Source organism: Anabrus simplex, chromosome 2 (genome assembly GCF_040414725.1).
Source record: "Anabrus simplex isolate iqAnaSimp1 chromosome 2, ASM4041472v1, whole genome shotgun sequence".
NCBI classification, from domain to species: Eukaryota; Metazoa; Arthropoda; class Insecta; order Orthoptera; family Tettigoniidae; genus Anabrus; species Anabrus simplex.
Window position 1 is genome coordinate 735,187,678 of NC_090266.1, and position 19,899 is coordinate 735,207,576.

General features: G+C 38.5%; 1 protein-coding gene across 3 annotated transcripts in view; it reads right to left on the reverse strand.

The window, feature by feature from the left end:
* The window catches only part of LanB1 (laminin subunit beta-1), a 584,100-nt gene that overhangs the window by 122,986 nt on the left and 441,215 nt on the right, over window positions 1–19,899 (reverse strand). For all 3 annotated transcript variants that reach the window (XM_067141389.2, XM_067141390.2, XM_067141391.2), the window contains exon 20: window positions 6,713–6,876. In XM_067141389.2, the coding sequence (XP_066997490.2) occupies window positions 6,713–6,876 (164 nt within the window). The remainder of the gene's footprint in view (window positions 1–6,712; window positions 6,877–19,899) is intronic.

Sequence of the window (19,899 nt, forward strand, 5' to 3'; positions counted from 1 at the left end):
GACATCTTACTCCAGGGTTCATAGACACCCCATATTTTATGGGATCATTTCTTATTTTGAGGTTGTGCCATGGCATTCCTATAATTCTTTACAGGATGCAGAACTGCCCCGTATATTTTAGATTTGTGCATGTGATCACTGCACAACAAGTATGGATCTTATCACAAATCCTGCAATTCAGTGGCGTGTTAAATATTTCCTTGACAGACTTGAACTTTCTGGTCTTACAACACATACTTATGTCAACACTGTAAACATGATCCACTTGCTTAACCACCTTATGACTCAATGTTTATCTCATGAAAACTGAGATACAGGCCACTACCAAGTTACAAACTTTCTACAGAGGAACAACGATTACGACAATTTTTCTACACAGGAACAACGATTTACGTCAACTTTCAGACGTCAAAATTTTTAAATTTTTTTTATTTATGCCACGTTCAAAAACTTTTAGACATTACATAATGGTAAAGACTTTTAAACTAGTGATAACATTTTCATTCCTATTTTATTGTCTGACCATCAAGTTTTAACTTGTACATTTCGTAAAAATGATTCTTGAGCATCAAGTTGTATATTTCTCCCATTTTATATTATCTCATTGTTAATGGTTTATATTCTGTATTGTAAGATAAATATCTTTGTTCATTTAACCTGTTATGGCTGAGGATGATGTCCAAAGACATCGAAACCGGTCCCTAATAAAAATTGTAACTGTACGTATGTACGAGCCCCAAATTTTAGGTTAGGAAATTTTCGTATATAGTTTGTAATGTTAAAATCATGTAATTTTGTTTATTAAGAATGTAAAAACGTAATATTATAAGAAGAATGTGTGGTTAGGGAATATTGCATATGTGCATCATTATATTTTGTATAAATTTCCATTTGGGTAAGAGTCTGTAAATATGGCCTAGCCGTAAGGATTGTGCAACCGGGAAAACTGCGACTATACCGGGAAGGATGGTTGAAGTCAGTTGGATGTGTTGCAACAAAGTGGCTTGGAAACACGGGCTACGGCAGGTAGTATAGGCTGAAGAATTGGAGTGGATCAATGTGGATATACGTAAGTGGACGTTCAATGTCACATCAGACACTCAATAGCCAATACGAGGGCTTTGTTTTAAGCGAGGTTGGGTTGACTGAGTGACGCGTCAAAAAGTGCCTGTGAGAGCGTTGCTACCAGTAAACTTTCCAGGATGCTATAACCACGTGTAGCGAGCCTATGTAAGCAGGTACGCGCGTGCGGCAAGTCACTAATGCTGATTGTGTTTCTGACTCTGATTCTGATTGTGTTTCTGTCCCTGATTCTGTGTGTTTCTCACTCGGACCGGTGCGCGGGAGCTACTTTGCGCATAGTCCTAGGCAATGTTGTATTGTTCTTGAGTATCGTTTTCGGAGTGAGCACGCTATATGTCGCTGATGCTAATGAGTTTCTGGTGGCTGTTAGGTCAAAGACGCTACTTAAGTGTTTATTTGTAACTCCAACTCTGTATAATAGTTGGACTACAATTCTTCTACGAGATTATGTACAGTGGATGTGGTGATGCGTACAGAATCGAGATTCGGTAGTGGATGTGTGGTTGTGCACAGAGCTGATTCTTGGTCGAGGAAATCGTCGGCCGAGTATCCAGTTTCAGTTGCAGAAACCTGAGGCGCCACACTAACCTGCGCAGCACTCAAGAAGGACTCAAGACGTCGATGAAGTGTGTAAATAAGGTTAGGGATGCTCTTCGTAAAGAAGGTTGCATCCATACGTAGAGAAAGTCGTCGTACTTTTCTCTACCAGAATACGATTTTGATCTGCAACAGTAGAGTGCAGTGCGACTCTTACCTGAAGGTATGATAAATGTAAATAGTGAAAATAAGTTTATGGTGGTTTGAAGATGTTTGTAATTTGCCTTTATAAGCGGCAAACACGAGTTGGTCTCGTTAAGTGCTTTTTTTTTAAAATTGGTGTTTTTTAGTGGTTTGTAATTTGCCTTGTAAACGGCAAACACGAGTTGGTCTCGTAAAGTGATGTTTCTTTCTTCATGTTGGTGGTTTGTAGATGTTTGTAATTAGACCTTGTAAGCGGCAAACACGAGTTGGTCTCGTCAAATGATTTATTTTTGTATGTGGTTTTTAGTGGTCTGTAAAGTTTCCCTTTGTTAACGGTGAACAGGTGTTGGTCTCATCAAGTGATGATTATTGAGGTAATTTATATATTTTTATTTATTTTGGGAATAAAGTCATGGAAGGAAACTTGCAGTGAATCTTTTATCAGTAGAGTATGGATGAACCTGGCTTGCTACCCAAATCTAATTTCAGGGGTAAACAGGTAAGGTTATAAAGTAAGTCTGGAGCTTCGTCAGCCTGATGACCGTCACCTTGGGAGAGGGAGTTACTCATTGCTCTACATAGTTATATATTCCTGTAATTGTTTTACAGGAGGCGCCCATTGTCTTGGTATTTATACTTATTTCACTCACCGTTAATTCATTTCATATTTTCTATAGATTGCAAATGGTTACAATTGGCGCCCAACGTGGGGCAGAATGATATCCAGACTTGCTATATGACCTCGATAGGCACATTTGGTCTAGTGTTTTAGTGAGCTTGTGTTAGGAGTTGTGTATCAGTGTGTTGTCATGTTTTGAGTTCTGTGTTTTATCAGTGGAAGATGAATAATAGTAAGAGTAATAGTAGTGTAATGAATTTGAGAAGGAGAAAAGTGCATAAAGGAAGTATGTCTGTTAATGATGAGGAGAGCAGCTTTGACACAAGCACACAAAGTTTGATGAAAGTAGTTTTCAGAGTGATAATATATCTATGGAAAAAGTGTATGGAATTGTGATGGGGGGTGAAGGGGAAGGTAGCGAGCAAAATCAAAGTAACAAGGGGGGGTAATAATGAGTTTATGAAGTTAGTATTGGAGCAGTTGGCCAAATTGATTGATCAAGGGAATAATTTAAGTAGTCAAATTAGTAATCAGGGGAAGGAATTAAGTGATAAAATTAGTAATGTAGGGGAGGAGGTAAGTAATTTAATTGATAAGCATTGCACGGCAGCTAATGATTGGGGTAGTAGTGTGGAGAAAGGAATTGATAATGTAGGGAGGGAAGGTGGTGATTTGAGAGATTTTGGGGGCAAGGGGTGTGAAGAAAACGAGGATGATTTGTCGGAGGACCTACTATGTGCTAAAATTGATGGTGATAACACTGTGGTAATTGATGCTCTTTGGGAAGTTGTAGAAATTGAAAAGGAAGTTAGTTGTAAAGGGGATAAAGATTATTTTGTGGAGGAGGAGTCCTTGAGGAAGACATATCATGTTGTAGAGGTTGGTGTAATTGAGGAGATTAATGTTACGTCGATAATGTGTCAGAGTAGTGATGATTTTGAGATTAATGAAACTTCCGTTAAGAGGGTCAAGAGCAACAGTGTTGATGGCATGAATGATGTGCGAGTGGGAACAGCGATGTAAGATATGGAAGATATAGGAATTGTGGGAGAATTTAGTAGTAATGGTCGGGATCTCGAGGTCAGTGATAGTAGTGATTTCAGGAAGAGAGAGAGTGTGAGTGAAGGAAAGTGTGAGAAGGGTTGTGTGAATGAGATTGAGGCGATTGAAGTTGGTATGTCCGATAAGGATGAGTGGATGGAAACTGTCGATGCTGTGGGTGAAAGTCTTTGTGAAGTGGAGGTTAGGTCACATTTTGTGCATAATGAGAATCATAAGAGTGGTTGTGAATATTATGGGGATTCAGGGTTTGAGGATTTTATGAGGAGTAATTGTGTTGCAAAGCTTTTTGGTATTTGGAGAAAGTTCAAAGAAAGTGAGAGTGACAATATGTATGAGAGAACAGGAGGTCGATTCAAACGTATGTTGAGTGGAATATCTGATGCTGAAGATCGTACGAATGATTTCAATGAAGTGTGGAAGAGTATTGATGAAAGATGTGCGATTGTGGTGTGTTTTCAGAAGAGGAGGGATGTTTTGATTGTGAAATGTATATGTGTTCCGAACGAAAGTCTACGTAAGTTGTGTGTGAAAGAATGGGAAGAGAGTTTTTGTGTGAGATTGGCAACCAAGATAGATCTATCCTCAGCAGAAATGGTATCTTCAAAGGTGATTGATTTAGCAAGAAAGAATTTAAGGAAGGCAGCTGATAGGAGGATGAGGCAGCAGGGGAGGCATCATGGAGATAGTTTTGAAGTAGGGGAGGAGGTGTTACTAAAGGTTCCACACATTTCATCTGCAGACAACAAAGAAATTCATAAGTTTTTTAAATTGTATCAGGGACCTTATACCGTAGGTAAGAAAGTTGGCAAGTGTGCTTATCACCTGTTGAATAACAAAGGTGACAAGATTGGTACACACAATATTCACAATCTTAAGAGGTATGTAAGGTGAAGTATTGTAAGTTCAGATGTTCTGTGTGTGTTAAGAAGAATGTGTGAATTTTCTTTAAATCTTGAGTGAATTTGACAGGCTGTGAAGACTTCTGAACTGAAAAGACTGTGATTTGCTCAGATGTATTGTAAAATGTTGTGATTTTGTATTAACAACATAATTTGTATTGATATAAGGTGGATCATTTATACTCTCTTCTATTGTACAGTACAGTAATCCAATGAATGAAGCACTTGTACAAGGGACCCAGCATAGATTTCCCCTCGCCTATGAATCATGCTTTTTCTTTTTTTTCCTTAATTGCATGAGGTTATGTTTGCCAGTGAGTTATCGAAGTGCATTATTTGAATACTGTAAACACACCTTGTTGGATAAATTTTGAAAATAGGTTGGTTTTTTTTCATGCCATTTGAAAGGTTTAAACTGTGAATCAAGGTTAATTGCTTGCAGTAACGGGTCTTATAATATTTTGTGACGTTGCAAGGGTTGGCATTTCTGAATTACGAGTTGGTGGTTAATTCAAAATCACGTAATTCGAAGTCCAATTTTTGCGTCCCAACGACTTTGAATTAATGAGGTTTTACTGTAACTCCAAGTTATCAGAGCAACAATCACACTCCATACAGTTTGTTGATTTCTTCCAGCAATTTATTTTGCTACCAAAGTCTAAACTTCAGTCCCTATTGAATGCAATGGTGCCCCTCAGTTGTTGCACAGTTTTGGAGAAACAATTGAAGTTACTAGGTTCTTAAAGTGCTTACTCAGTAGAAATCGGCACATTCCGATTCTAGTTTTCTTTTGTTTCCCACCCATAACCTTGCTTATAATAACCCAATATACTACTGAATTAAAAATTATAGATAAATTAAGACGAGTAATGAGTACGCACAAGACTGTTTTTCATTGTTTCTTGATTTGAATTAACACTACAGTACATTTGTTTACTTATTACTACAGCTAAAATATTTTATCAACAGAGTAAAGAATAACACCTATGTTGCAAGTATTCAAACAATAATAAAAGTTGCCAAATTCAGGGAATAATTATATGAAATATGGAAGTCCATGTCAACTTGGCGACTGGGTGTAGTACTACAATGAAGCCCATCAATAAACAAAAGAAGATGGAGTAACATACAAACAACTAGTCAACTGTCTGAACTATCAACTACAACCGAAACTGCAAAGAACCCCTTGGTTCACTATGGGCACTTACTCTCGGAGACATATAACTACACTAATCCGCTTACGATTCAATCATACGCTTACACCCGAATATAAGTATAAATTTCATATCAGTGACACGGATATTTGCACCTGTCAGCAAGCAAGTGGTACGATTCATCACATAGTATTCCAATGTTGTAACTATTCTAACCAACGAAAAACATTTTTTTCAAGCACTAATAAATCATAACGTTCCTCTACCAACTAGTGTCGCTTGTCTTATGCATGCTCCTACGGAACCATTAGTAAATATGCTCACTAATTTCCTTGATGAATGTAAAATCGCCTTATAAGTCACTTTTATTAGCCTACACATGTCACTAACATTCTCACACTTACATTACATAACCTGACTATTCCTTTAATCTACACATGTTAACAACAGTACAAATCAACTCACCGATAATAGAAGAACTTCCATATCTATCATGGATATCACATATCGTCGAAAATTATCTTTTCATTACAATCTAATATAGGGTTCAATTAATAATTTAATCATTCTTTACCAGCACAAGCCTACTCTTCTGATTCTTCCTCAACCACGAAAAGCAACTTCCAAAACTTGCATTGCCCAAGATTACCAACCTAGAACCTACGGATATTATTTCAACACAAATAAGTGCATTACCAAACGGTGTGGTTATTGGGTACGGAGTTAAAACTAAGCCCAACAACATACAAGAAGAAGAAGAAGAAGAAGAAGAACTGTCTGAACTCCTGCATTGAATCATTTTTACAGACAGGACAATCTATAAGTCAAATGGATAAGGACTTTTCTGCACAGGAATGAAAAATATACAAAAAAAAAGTACACAAGAACCAAAGGAAGTATAAATAATTGGCATCCAAGGTACAGACTGAAATATATGCTAAAATTATCTAGTAAATATTATCCATTATCTTACTAAAAATCAAATAATGAAGTAGCAGCAGTTTCATTTATATAATATGAAGGTAAATAACGTAAACAATGATTTGAAGCTCATAACAAACAGAAATTTAGGTTAAAAATACAAATAAAAACAAAGTTAATTTACAATGCAAGTAATGGAAAGCGAAAGAAGATATTCGAAAACGTTATCTTACCTGCATAGCCTATATCACATTCACAGGATACATCCAAAGTGTCACGATCCAGGGAACAAAAATTAGCATAGGAGTGTCCAGATTCAGCAGTGCCTGGGCAAGCACAGGGTCGACATGGAATATCCACACCAATTCGAGGGTCACCATAATAGCCTGCGATGCAACTGCAAAGTAAAAAATTGATAGAAATTAAAGTCAGGATGGTGCCACATCAGAAGGCTTGCAACCTGGTAGCGGAGGCCATAAAAAATGTTGCAACTGCTGAGATACAAGAAGTGGTTGGAAAGGGGTTCTTTTGACTCTGATGACTATACTATTTTCTGCAGTGGAAGTAAAGTAGAGGTAGAATTTAGTACAGAATTCATAGTACAGAAAGACTATAAAAAAAACTCAACATCATTGCCAGACCATGGCTGGGCAGCAGAGCAGGAACCTGCTGTGGCAGTAAACGATAGGCAAATATGTATTTAAGCTACTGTTGTAATTATATTGCTATAAATACCTGAACTGAAAGTGACAGATATACACTGACCATTATAAAATTACAACATTCAACCATTTATAACCTTTTATCTCAGAATTGTACCCAATTAATAAGTATTGTAGCAGCAGTGATAGAAATCCAACAAACTGTACCAATAACTATGTGCTATTGATTGACAGACAACAAGTTCGGAAGTTTTTGAATAATTTACTTGTTAGAACAGAGGAGAAACTCTAAACAGCGTAAACATAACACAGGGAACAAGAGAAAGTTAAACTTACTGAGTTCTGTAAGAAATTATGAGTTCCTAATTTATATGCTCAATGTCTGCAAGTATTAATACAAACGGCTCAGAACATAACATAAGATTGTTCATTTTTTGGACATTTCGTTATGAGTATTTGAACATTCATGACGTCTCTGGTAGCTGCCTTTAGTTCACTGTAGTAAATTTTTTGTAACATACCTTCACCTTTTCACGAATAATAATACAATATTTCAAAAGTTGCTGCACATTTTCACATCAAGACCAACATAAACAGACCAGACCTGCATGGACAGTCCCCAAACCATTATTACTTGCACATACAAATGTGGGCTGATGACTTCATCTTCTTTATAATCATATTCCATTACCTTTTTTACTGTCATCTTGTCAAAATGAACAATTTTTGAACATTATTTTCTGCTCAAGGATAAACCAACAATGGCCAAAATTCTAAAATAATCTTGGAGTATTACATAGTTCATGTTCTCAGAAGAAGTCCCTTTTTTGTATAGACAGCCCTGACAAAGAGCAACAATGTATTTCTAGGGAATGCTAAAGACATTCCTTTGTCTGACCATTTAACTTTCTTCTTCGCCAAACAAAACCTCATGGTGCAACAGACCCGAAGGGCCTTGGCCTACCATGCAACCGCTGTTCAGCCCGAAGTTCTGCATTTTAGAAGGTGTCTTGTGGTCAGCATGATGGATCCTCTCGGCCATTATTCTTAGCTTGCTAGACCATGGCCGCTACCTCACAGTCAGACAGCTCCTGAATTGTAATTACGTAGCCTGAGTGGACCATGAACCAGTCAACAGATCCAGGTAAAAATCCCTGACCTGTCTGGGAATCGAACTTGGGATCTCTGGGCAAGAGACAGGTATACAACCCCTACACCTTGGGGTCGGCCTTCTTCTCATAAAGAACAACATTTATTTAATTTTTGGTGAAAACTGAGCTAAGTATTTTACAAATTGTTTTCAACACTGATTTCATTAGTTCCTTTATGTTGTAGTTTAAGAATTTCTCATTTTAGTCTGATGATTTCTCTCCTATTGTGTATCAGTTTTTTCTTTAACTTTAAAAACGTTTTGTCATGAATATACATTCTCCCTCCTGACAACACCAATCACATTTTCTTCTGTTATAGCTTGATCGTAATCGCACTCTTCTTGGGGTATGGACGTATTTTCTAAAATGATGACCGACAGTTCTTTTGTTTGACTTCTTTTCACTGAAAGCAAAGCATAGCAGTCTATAATTTTTCTTAGGAACTAATTTCAAATGTTCTGCTGTTAGGTCCCTCTCATAATCTTTCACAGCAAAATATTCTGAGTATATAAATGAAGTTTTAGGCTTACACTCCACATCTCTTCTGGAACACTGTACCCTATTTTTGTCTAATTAAAATGTATTTCAGGACAGTGTAGCATTTTGTGTGTCCACTTGCGGGATTTCACTTTGTTTTAATGAGACGTTTGTGCACAAAGCCACTGTATATCTCATTCCAGCCACTGCAGATTACCACTAAATAAATGAATACACTTGACATCTTACTACATATTTCACAACATGCATCCTTTATGTACTAAGAGTACTCCACTTAACAACTAACAAAGATCTATTACAAACCATTATTCTCGTCATTACTCCATACTGAAAATAGCTAATCACAAAGTTTACACAAGGAGTAATTTTTTAATACCACCTATTCAATACAATTTATTCCACTATTGTGTGGTCAAATACACATAGAAATTACCAGAATTTTAAAGGTACATGTTTCACCCACTTTTTATTGGGCATCATCAGCCTCGGTCAATCTTAAAACACACACTGGTCTGAAGAATCTTAACAAATTACATAAAACGTATTGATAAACACTTAATGGTATTGATACTGTGGTTGCATAATAATCACAGCACAAAAATATTGAATAAAACAACTACACATACTAAAATCACTTTGAGAAGTTAAAACGTTTGTCTAAAAGTAATTGTGTCACATTGTATTTTAAAAATAATCCATGTCTGGCACTGAAATGGATCTTTTTGATAAAAAGCTTGAACAATATATATCATGCCTGGAGAACAGATTATGAAAACCAAGGCTTCATAGGATAAGAATAATACAATTAAAAGATACAGTATTTGATGAGGTTGAAGTCTAATATTTAAAATTAGGATGAAAATACAGTCGAATTGGAGACGGTACAGATTAAGACATCTTGGAATGTTGGATAAAAATCGTAGTATGCTAGTATGCTAGTGAACATTGAAGCATTTGTCGAAAACGCTGCTAAAATTATTCAATGAAAGAGGGTAGGTCTAAATGACAATTTCGTGTAACCAGAAAATGACCCATGTAGACGTGGATGTCCGTAGTAAACAACGTAGTTATTCTGGAATGAAACAGAAAGCGAACTTGACGGCAGGTAATTAGGTCGAGTGTATATCACTGAAAACCGTTGCTGAATAATGGATAATTACTCATTCTCCAGATGCAATGTATATCCTAATGTATCTGCAGCGTTAGTCTGTTTGAAGTTCCTACTTCTAGTGTTGTATCAATACGATAGAGGTGCTTGGGATGTCCCCATATAGCCACCAAAATCTGGCGATGCCCCAACTAGCCAGCCACTCAGGCGTGTCTAGTCCTAACCATCTATGTAAATTCTAACTTTCACCGCTATTACAGATTTTGGGAAGATATACTTTGATAAACAGACATTGTATGACGGGTAAAACTATCTACTGAATAATGGGCAACAGTTGATTTAAAACAGATCCTAATTTATTCAAAATAAACAAACAAATAGTAAGGCAAAATAAACATCCCTTGATTCAATAATTGTAAAACTTCTTACATGTATGAATGTCCAAAGTCCTTTACATAATTAACATGAAGATTACCATTTACACTCGTGGATTTAAATTCTTTAACCCCTCAGCGTCGCAACCATTTTAGGAGCTTCCTACCCCGCGGCCGGATGAGATTTCAACTACACGCGACTGAAATACATTGATTCACTTAAAGCATTACTACAATTATAAGAGTAGCCCAATATTCACGAAATTTTGAATTCCTTATGATAGAACTATGTACATGCAGATAATGACATAATTATTTCACATTACCTTAGTAATTTAGTCTTATGTGGTAGAGTTCGAAGCACTCTTCGAGACAGACCCACGTTAACGTAAGAAATTTCATTTTTCCGTATTGAACCAAGAATTACAATAAATAAACTTGATATTTCCACCTATTCAATACAATTTTAATGCTGTTATTCAATTACAACATATTAAATTTTCACAGGACTAGTTTCGACGCAGACTTGCGTCATCTTCAGCTTTTTCGGAAAAAAGGCAACCTTAAAATTCATGACATGTCTTAAAATGTTTGGCATGAAATCCAGTTAAATCTATAACAAAAACCTTAACTCATTAAAAACTATTATGACAAGTAAAAGACTTGCTAGTCAGTCGTATGATAAAAGTTCATTGGTTAAATAATATTCTTATGATCAAGCAGTTGTGGAGTCCTTAAATTTGTTGAGCGATAGATAAAATGTTGTGTTCCATTTTACTACAACTTGTATACTGCTGAACCATCTCGAAAAACGTGAAGGTTGGTCATGTGGAATTTTCTGCATAAAATCTTCTATGTCTTAGGCCTATGAGGTGGAAACATTAAAGTAGTTTCTTGTGATGTTAGTGAAACCAATGTTTCCTGGTTCAATGCGGAACCTGTAAATATATTAAAACGCGGTTAACGATCCTGTGTTAAATGTGTTGTGGCTCTAATCAGCAAAATGATAAAGTGATTGTATGTAGGACTCACCTCAAAATGCCGTGAAACGATGCTATTACTAGCCGCGCTCAATGAACAATGAAGGCTCTGAGCAGGTTTGCATGATCGGACGTAGCTAAAGAGGGGAAGTAAGGGTGGGTTGAGACGATGTATGTGGGCCGCGCGTGTGGAGGGAGTCTGGTGGGCGTGGACTGCGGAACGAATATCGGGAAAACTTATTGCGAATTATACGTAAAATTAAATTCTTGTTTGGGATTTGAACATTTTTTTAAAATGTTATCAGAAAATCGAAGAGAACTTTTGGAATTTCAGATATATCATTGAGATTGAGGTTAGCGTTAACGTCACACTCCTGGCAGCAGTACACCGACGTCGTCTTTTCTCCGTGTTTTGAACACACGATACAACGTCTCTGAGGTTTGTATTTCTCACCCTTGTGTGATAATTTCATGATAAAATGTCTTTCCTGCAACCTTGGAACTGTATTATCTGATGCGCGCCGGCCTTGAATATTTTGTTTCCCAGCCGAGCGAACTGATTATGTAAACAAACCTTCCTCCAGCTGAACCCGATAAGATAGGCCTAACTGCTCAGTGTTTGTCCCTGTGACTTGTCTGGATATTATTAGAGAATTTAGGAATCCGAATTCACTGTTGAAAACTTCCCTTTGACCTGTATAATTATCGATAGTCTCCTACACGAAATTTCCAAATACTGGTTCCTCCTCATCGTCACTCTCATCATTTACCACTGCAGCTGCCACAGCCGCATCATTTATTTAATTATCACTGCTGATAATACTGTCACTACTACTTCCAACTAAACTTTCATCTAAATTATACAATATTTCAAGCACATTACTGTCAGTCAAACCACGGCTGAGCGCGGCGCGTCACACGGACCGATGAAGCTGCAGCAGGACGAAACTGAATGAGGGGAATAACATTCATGACGAAACAAACCAACTCGATACATATTTCAGATAAAAGGTCAAGACATCATCTTTCAAGCGAGATATATACCATGAACAACTGGTTCTCGTATCATATGACAGAAAGCAGCACTAACTGATGCCTACACAGAGCGCTCGTGGAGAGTTACGAAGATATTACAAGCCGAGAAATAAAGACAATATGATAAATATTTTGCACTCTGAATGTACAAATAGAGCAAAGAACATCACGCGAAAAGACAAACTTCTCATATCATCATTTCTTTATTTTATTACGTGGGAAAGAATGAAGCAAACAGGCTTTAAAAAAGCACAGATTACTAATGCTCAGACTTACTTGACAAATATTTACCCTTACAAAAACAACTACATATTAATGATCCTCATTCTTATTTTACAACACTGATAAAACCCAACATTTCTTCTTGGAAACAAAACAATTTGCAAATCCATAACTCCAAAACTCTTCGCGCTATAGCCGTAAATGCGAAACCATTCATGGGTCTATACCACGTATAGAGGTCGGCGTCTACGGAAGAAAAGAGGGTCTATATAACGTATAGAGGTCGGCGCTGAGGGGTTAATGTTGAAGCAAAACCAAAACTGTGCTTGTATTTTATTTCTCACTGAATGGCGTGAGTAGCTAAATTTCATGCCCATAAAACATTGTGGTGAAATACTATCCGACCTCTACGTAAATATTTAGGGGATGACTAACACTACCACTTGGTAAAATGAATTGCACTAATTACTTTCTTATGCACAAACAACATTATAAAATCACTTATATCATCCCTCACGTGGATTTCAATTTACCACAGACACACATTATTTACAAAATAAATTAAATGCATATACCTGAACACATAATGTCAGTCTCACACACAAACCAAATACACAAATATTAACACTCAACCAATGAACACTTCGTCTGTCATTCATACAAATGATGACTATCCCTGAAATGAACCTAGCATATGCCCTTCCCAAGTCACTTACCAAAGACACTGTCTAACTCATTAAATAAATCTCTGGGTGACGAATGCGCATAGGCCTTCATTTATGACAATCATTGGGATATTATAACTATTCACATCGCCCGACCACACTAGCCCTGGCGGCATTTTCACACTGGGAGATCATCCTTGCTCCGTAATCTCTATAACTTGAGGAATTACACTTCTCAATCTTATTATTACCTTCCCAAGGCCTATCTGCACATTAATTTGTTTATCTCGAAGATTCCTGTGCCTTCTGGTAGCTCCATCCTTACCATCTGAATCCACATGACTATCGTGTCATTACAATGAAGAATCCATCCACGTTTAGTTAGACCATTCTATCAATACGATGACCTGTAAATATGATCTCTTCCTATGACACCAGGACCATTTCCCTGAATTTACCTCTGACTACTTGGTTCATTCCTAGATGCCGAATTTTAACACTTATCAACACACATTTGATGGTGGAACATCTCTCACTGATTTAATTTAACACTTTGAATTCTTTCGATGATTCTACTCTTGATTAGGATCGAAGAACTGACAACATGCATGTAACAATCACTTTCATTTTCTAGCATACGGAGAAAAATCACACATATCCATGCATGTCCTCATTCATTTCAAAGCATGCATATTACTAGATTACACTAGACCTGACATTATATTTGAGGCTTGTCTGCGCGTTTATTAAGAAAGGAAAAACTATCACTGAATGAAACGTAATTATCAACATTGATTTGACCCTTATTTACATTTATTTCCAAATGACATTCATTCTTATGTTCAATTCTCACACAAAACAAGATGAAATGAGATGAAATGGGTCGATTCATTTACCAATTCTAGCTTTTACTCTTACGTTACTGTGTTTGCTACTCAGCCTTCAAGTCACTCCTTGCTTTGGATCGGACGGCCCCATCCTGTTTAAGCCGTCATTGCAGTGGGCGTAGGATGTCCAGATATCAGTTCCATCTTCCCTTTGGTCCAGCTTCTATTCTCCATTGTCGCACCCTCTTCCTGGATCGGTTGCTCCTGAGGCTGCGTCTGCGGGATATCTTGTGCAATGTTGTCTCATTGGTAGCCTAGTGACACTATAAAATTATGGTCACCTTATGAGCTATGTGTAACTGAGCTCCTGTCCGACTCTCTGGCTGAATGGTCAGCATACTGGCCTTCGGTTCAGAGGGTACCGGGTTCGATTCCCGGCCGGGTCGGGAATTTTAATCTTCATTAGTTAATTCCAATGGCCCGGGGGCTGGGTGTTTGTGCTGTCCCCAACATCGCTGCAACTCACACACAACACATAACACTATCCTCCACCACAATAACACGCAGCTACCTGCACATGGCAGATGCCGCCCACCCTCACCGGAGGGTCTGCCTTACAAGGGCTGCACTCTATCGTTCTACGTTGCGATTTTATTTGACATAAATAAATATCACACGAGAGAACACGTTCACTTCCTTATATAAATTACTTTATTTACACTGTACGACCCAACACACAATTATACACAGTCGCAAATTACACTATATAAAACACTCAATAGCGGAGTACCCTGAAGTCGATTCTGACAAGTACAGATATCAACAAACTGCTGCGCGCACTAAAACATACTCTCTCTTGAATCTGCCACCTGACTCACTTGAGTCCAGTACTCAGGCTCCACCTCGGAGCCCAACAGTCACTCCCAGTCCATCACTTGCCTGAGTCCCAAGAACCAAGATCTGCGAACTTAGAACTAAGAACTGCCTTCACTGACTGACAGCTCGATACTTATACTATTCTACCAACCATCTAGAATGATCGACTTCTGGAAGAGTTCTTACAACACTCTAATGAAACACACTCGAAACGTCCATCGACCAGCTAGTCAAATGGGTACTCGAACGATCGTTTCCTATTTAATAACATACATGGAAATATCTACAACATTCGTAATGTCTCTACATGTATCTGGATAATAAAACATTACTGTAAGTTTTCAAAACCCTTCAGATATACCAAATATAGTACAATAAGTCTAATATACGAACATTATGGAATTTTCTACAGCTTTCGACTATATAGATTTTTAGGTTATACAATAAGTATTTGAGGTTATACAATTTTATACTACATATTTATAGAGAAACCATATACTAGTCATGTTTAACACTTAATAAAAGATAATTTAGCATTAAATAAACTATAATTAAAATATTAAACATATTAATTGAAGGTTTTACGTCAGTTACGATGTCTTACCTACGACAATTATCCCCCCTAAAACCTTCAATATCTATCCTGTACATTCCTTATTCTAGGTCTTAAATTATATCGAGGTGTCCTTATATCTATTTCTACGTCTCTCTTAGTCCTCGCTATTCAGTTACACCTAGGCTACCTCAATCACACGGTCTTTATGTTGGCGTTGTTCAAGTCCACATATCGCAGCTAGATAGTTCAATCGATGGCCACCACCTTCCCATGGTGGATCCACTGGATCTGGCTGATGATGTCCCTGTTCTCCGTAGCAACGATCCGCAGGTCCTCGCGTGGTAGTCGACACTCCACTGACTTTCCCCTTGGTCGTGCCTTTGTGTTCTGCCGGGACGTACACGGGAGAGGCTCGCACGTCTTTTTCAGGGGTGCTGAATTCATCGTTCCTACCGACATATGATTTTGTGCCGAGACTAGTCTCCTCGTTATGGGGCACCCTCTTTTGTCGGTTGCCGTCGCCACAATGATCCCGTCGTCCCGTGGAGTTGTCATCTTCATGACGCCGGAGCCATCATCACTGCTTGCGGGCTTCACCCGTCTCTCCAGAGCTGTCGTGCTTTCTCACAGCGCACTCGCTGTTTCCGCTGGGCCTTGAACTATGGACTCCACCATCGCTGCAATGATCCCGTCGTCCCGTGGAGTTGCCATCTGTACGACGCCGGAGCCGCCATCACTGCTTGCAGGCTTCACCCTTGGCTCCAGAGTTGTGCTATCACACAGCGCACTCGCTGTTTCCGCTGGGCCTTGAACTACGGACTCCACCGAGGCTCGTACGTCGTTGCCCAACGACTTGATTTGGTCCTTTATTCCTTGAGACTGGGCCTCGATTTTCAACCCGAGCTTTTCAGACTGGGCCTCGATGTTCCGCCCAAGTTTTTCGTATTGGGCATCGATCTTTTTAGGCTGGGCCTCGATTTTTCCAGACTGGACCTCAATTTTTTTAGACTGGGCCACAATTTTACCCTCAAGTTTTTCGGATTGGGCCTGAATCAACGCAGTTAGTTGAGCGAACATACTGCATACCCGGTCATTGGTTTCTTCCTCCAAGGTGACTTCGAAGTCAAAACTGTCTGTGTCCTCGCTGTCTATCAAATCCTGGCGTAGCCTCTCCTGTAGGTCCGCACTGCTTCCAGCCGTCAGTAAAACTCGGGATGGCAGCGCTTTCCGTAACGTCACCACGGTCATTTGTTTGATCTTCATTGCTGAGTCTTGAAGTGTCCTGTCACGGTCGCCAATTTATCATTCTACGTTGCGATTTTATTTGACGTAAATAAATATCACACGAGAACACGTTCACTTCCTTATATAAATTACTTTATTTACACTGTACGACCCAACACACAATTATACACAGTCGCAAATTACACTATATAAAACACTCAATAGCGGAGTACCCTGAAGTCGATTCTGACAAGTACAGATATCAACAAACTGACGCGCGCACTAAAACATACTCTCTCTTGAATCTGCCACCTGACTCACTTGAGTCCAGTACTCAGGCTCCACCTCGGAGCCCAACAGTCACTCCCAGTCCATCACTTGCCTGAGTCCCAAGAACCAAGATCTGCGAACTTAGAACTAAGAACTGCCTTCACTGACTGACAGCTCGATACTTATACTATTCTACCAACCATCTAGAATGATCGACTTCTGGAAGAGTTCTTACAACACTCTAATGAAACACACTCGAAACGTCCATCGACCAGCTAGTCAAATGGGTACTCGAACGATCGTTTCCTTTTTAATAACATACATGGAAATATCTACAACATTCGTAATGTCTCTACATGTATCTGGATAATAAAACTTACTGTAAGTTTCCAGAACCCTTCAGATATACCAAATATAGTACAATAAGTCTAACATACGAACATTATGGAATTTTCTACAGCTTTCGACTAAGGTTTATATAGATTTTTTTTTTTTTTTTTTTTTTTTTGCTAGGGGCTTTACGTCGCACCGACACAGATAGGTCTTATGGCGACGACGGGATAGGAAAGGCCTGGGAGTTGGAAGGAAGCGGCCGTGGCCTTAATTAAGGTACAGCCCCAGCATTTGCCTGGTGTGAAAATGGGAAACCACGGAAAACCATTTGCAGGGCTGCCGATAGTGGGATTCAAACCTACTATCTCCCGGATGCAAGCTCACAGCCGCGCGCCTCTACGCGCTCGGCCAACTCGCCCGGTATATAGATTTTTAGGTTATACAATACGTATTTGAGGTTATACAATTTGATACTACATATTTACAGAGAAACCATATACTAGTCATGTTTAACACTTAATAAAAGATAATTTAGCATTAAATAAACTACAGTAGAAGTCCGCTATAGCGAGTACGGCATATAACAAGAACTATGTTATAGCGACGGCTTTTTTCTATCCCTTCAAAATTCCTATATTAACCAGTATATTGTCCTTCGGTTACAGCGAGAACCCTATCACTGGCGCATCCATTATTACGAGCGATTAAGCGCGCGAGATTTTTTCCGTTACCAATATTTATGCACCCCAGCAATGATACTGCATGCGATCGATTACCTTCGGCATCGTTTCGTCACTACATGCACTAGCGATTTCTCTCGTCGACATTCGAAGGCGATGGTCGATTAGTAATATCCGTCGACAGCTGCTCCGTAAAGAAAATTCAAAATGAAAGAGAACATATTTTCGTAATAAATGCGTGAATAACGTGTCCGATAACGGTTGTTAACTCGTTAAAAATTAAGGCTGACTAAACGACCGCTTAATTTTGAGGCTAAACACTGCAATTAAGTAAGAATGGGATACACCTCGAGATATGGCAGAGTGCTTAATTGATTTCATATGTTAGTTTGTATTTTGTCGCGTCTGGTAAAATTACGGAAAGGCTATTATGAAAATTTATAGCGAGAAAGGTATAATTTCTCTACCGGCGCTTGAAGTGTGTTTTCATCATACGTATAGTACAGTTAAGTTAGGATACGTGACGCTGTTTGAATAAGAAAACTGAAACATTTGCAACAAAATGTGATCGATCATCTTCAGTACGGCACAGTTTTCTCACTTTGTGCATTTGCGAGCTCTCTTATTGACATTCAAAGGCAATGTTGGAATTGATTAGTAATACACATCGACTGCTGTTCTCTAAAAAAAAATTCGAAATGAAAGAGGATAACACGTTTTTGTAATAAATATGTAAATAACGTGGCCGATAGCAGTTGTTAACTCGTAAAAATAAACACTGAATAAACGATATCTTAATTTTAATGTTATATACGGAAATTACATAAGAATGTCATACACCTCAAGACATGGCAGAGTGCATCACTGATTTCAGAGGATATTTCGTATCTTCTCGCGTCTAGTTACGGCTATTTACATGTAAATTTTTCACAAGGAGGTTATTTCTCTACATGCGTTTCAAATATGTTTTCATGATAGGCTACATATACGTTTAGGTTAGGTGACGCTGTTTGAAGAAGAAAGCCGAGGTGTTTGACACAGAGATCTCTGGAGTGATACCGTATTTCTCCGAATCCAAGACCTTTTTTTTTTCTCAGAATCTCATGAGAAAACTCAAGAGTTGTTGCATTCACGGTCTAACAGTAAGATAATGGATACCTCTGGCAACTACCGCGGTAACTACGCTGCTTCTTTTCACACGCGCACAGAACTCATTGACGACCGCTTCTTTACTACACATCGCTACCGGTTGTAGAGAGTACAGTGTGTGCGTTTCTCAAATCTGCAGAATGGTATCAAAACATGCGACCCTTTGAATTCTTAGAAAATCCATGGCTACTCAGTGGCAGAGTCATAACGCATCTATTGTACTTGACGCTTAGTAAAATTAAGGTTTATAGACAGCAGGAATATTTTCGTCGTATTGTAAAAATACGTGGAAAAGGTATTGCCGGCAAATTTTCAACGGGTTCTAGTCGATATTATGATGCCAATTTTAAGTTAATGTTTATTAAACACTCGGAAATGTAGAATAATATTGCAGCCGCAAGAAAATATGGCATAGGCCTAACTAAAGCCAATATTTGGCGTTAGCATGAAGACAAAGAGCAAAAAAATGCGTACTGTAAAAAAAATGCATTCAGTGGTCCACAACAAGGACGCTTTAAAGAAGTCGATGATGAAATTGTGAGGTATGTGTACGAGAAACGCAAGGGCGGTTGGCCATACCGTGGCGCAATAAACTCGTTCGTTGACTTTCAACGTTCGCGATTAGGCCTATACATCGCTAGCCTTTGAATTTGGTCGCACCCGACAAGCGAGACGTGCATGTAGCGGTAGCTAGTTATATCTGACGCTGCGTAAAAGTAACAGTTTTATAGACAGCAAGAATAATTTCCTGATGGATCACTGTATTGTAAAGACGCATGGAATAGGTATTGCCGGAAAATTTTCAACGAG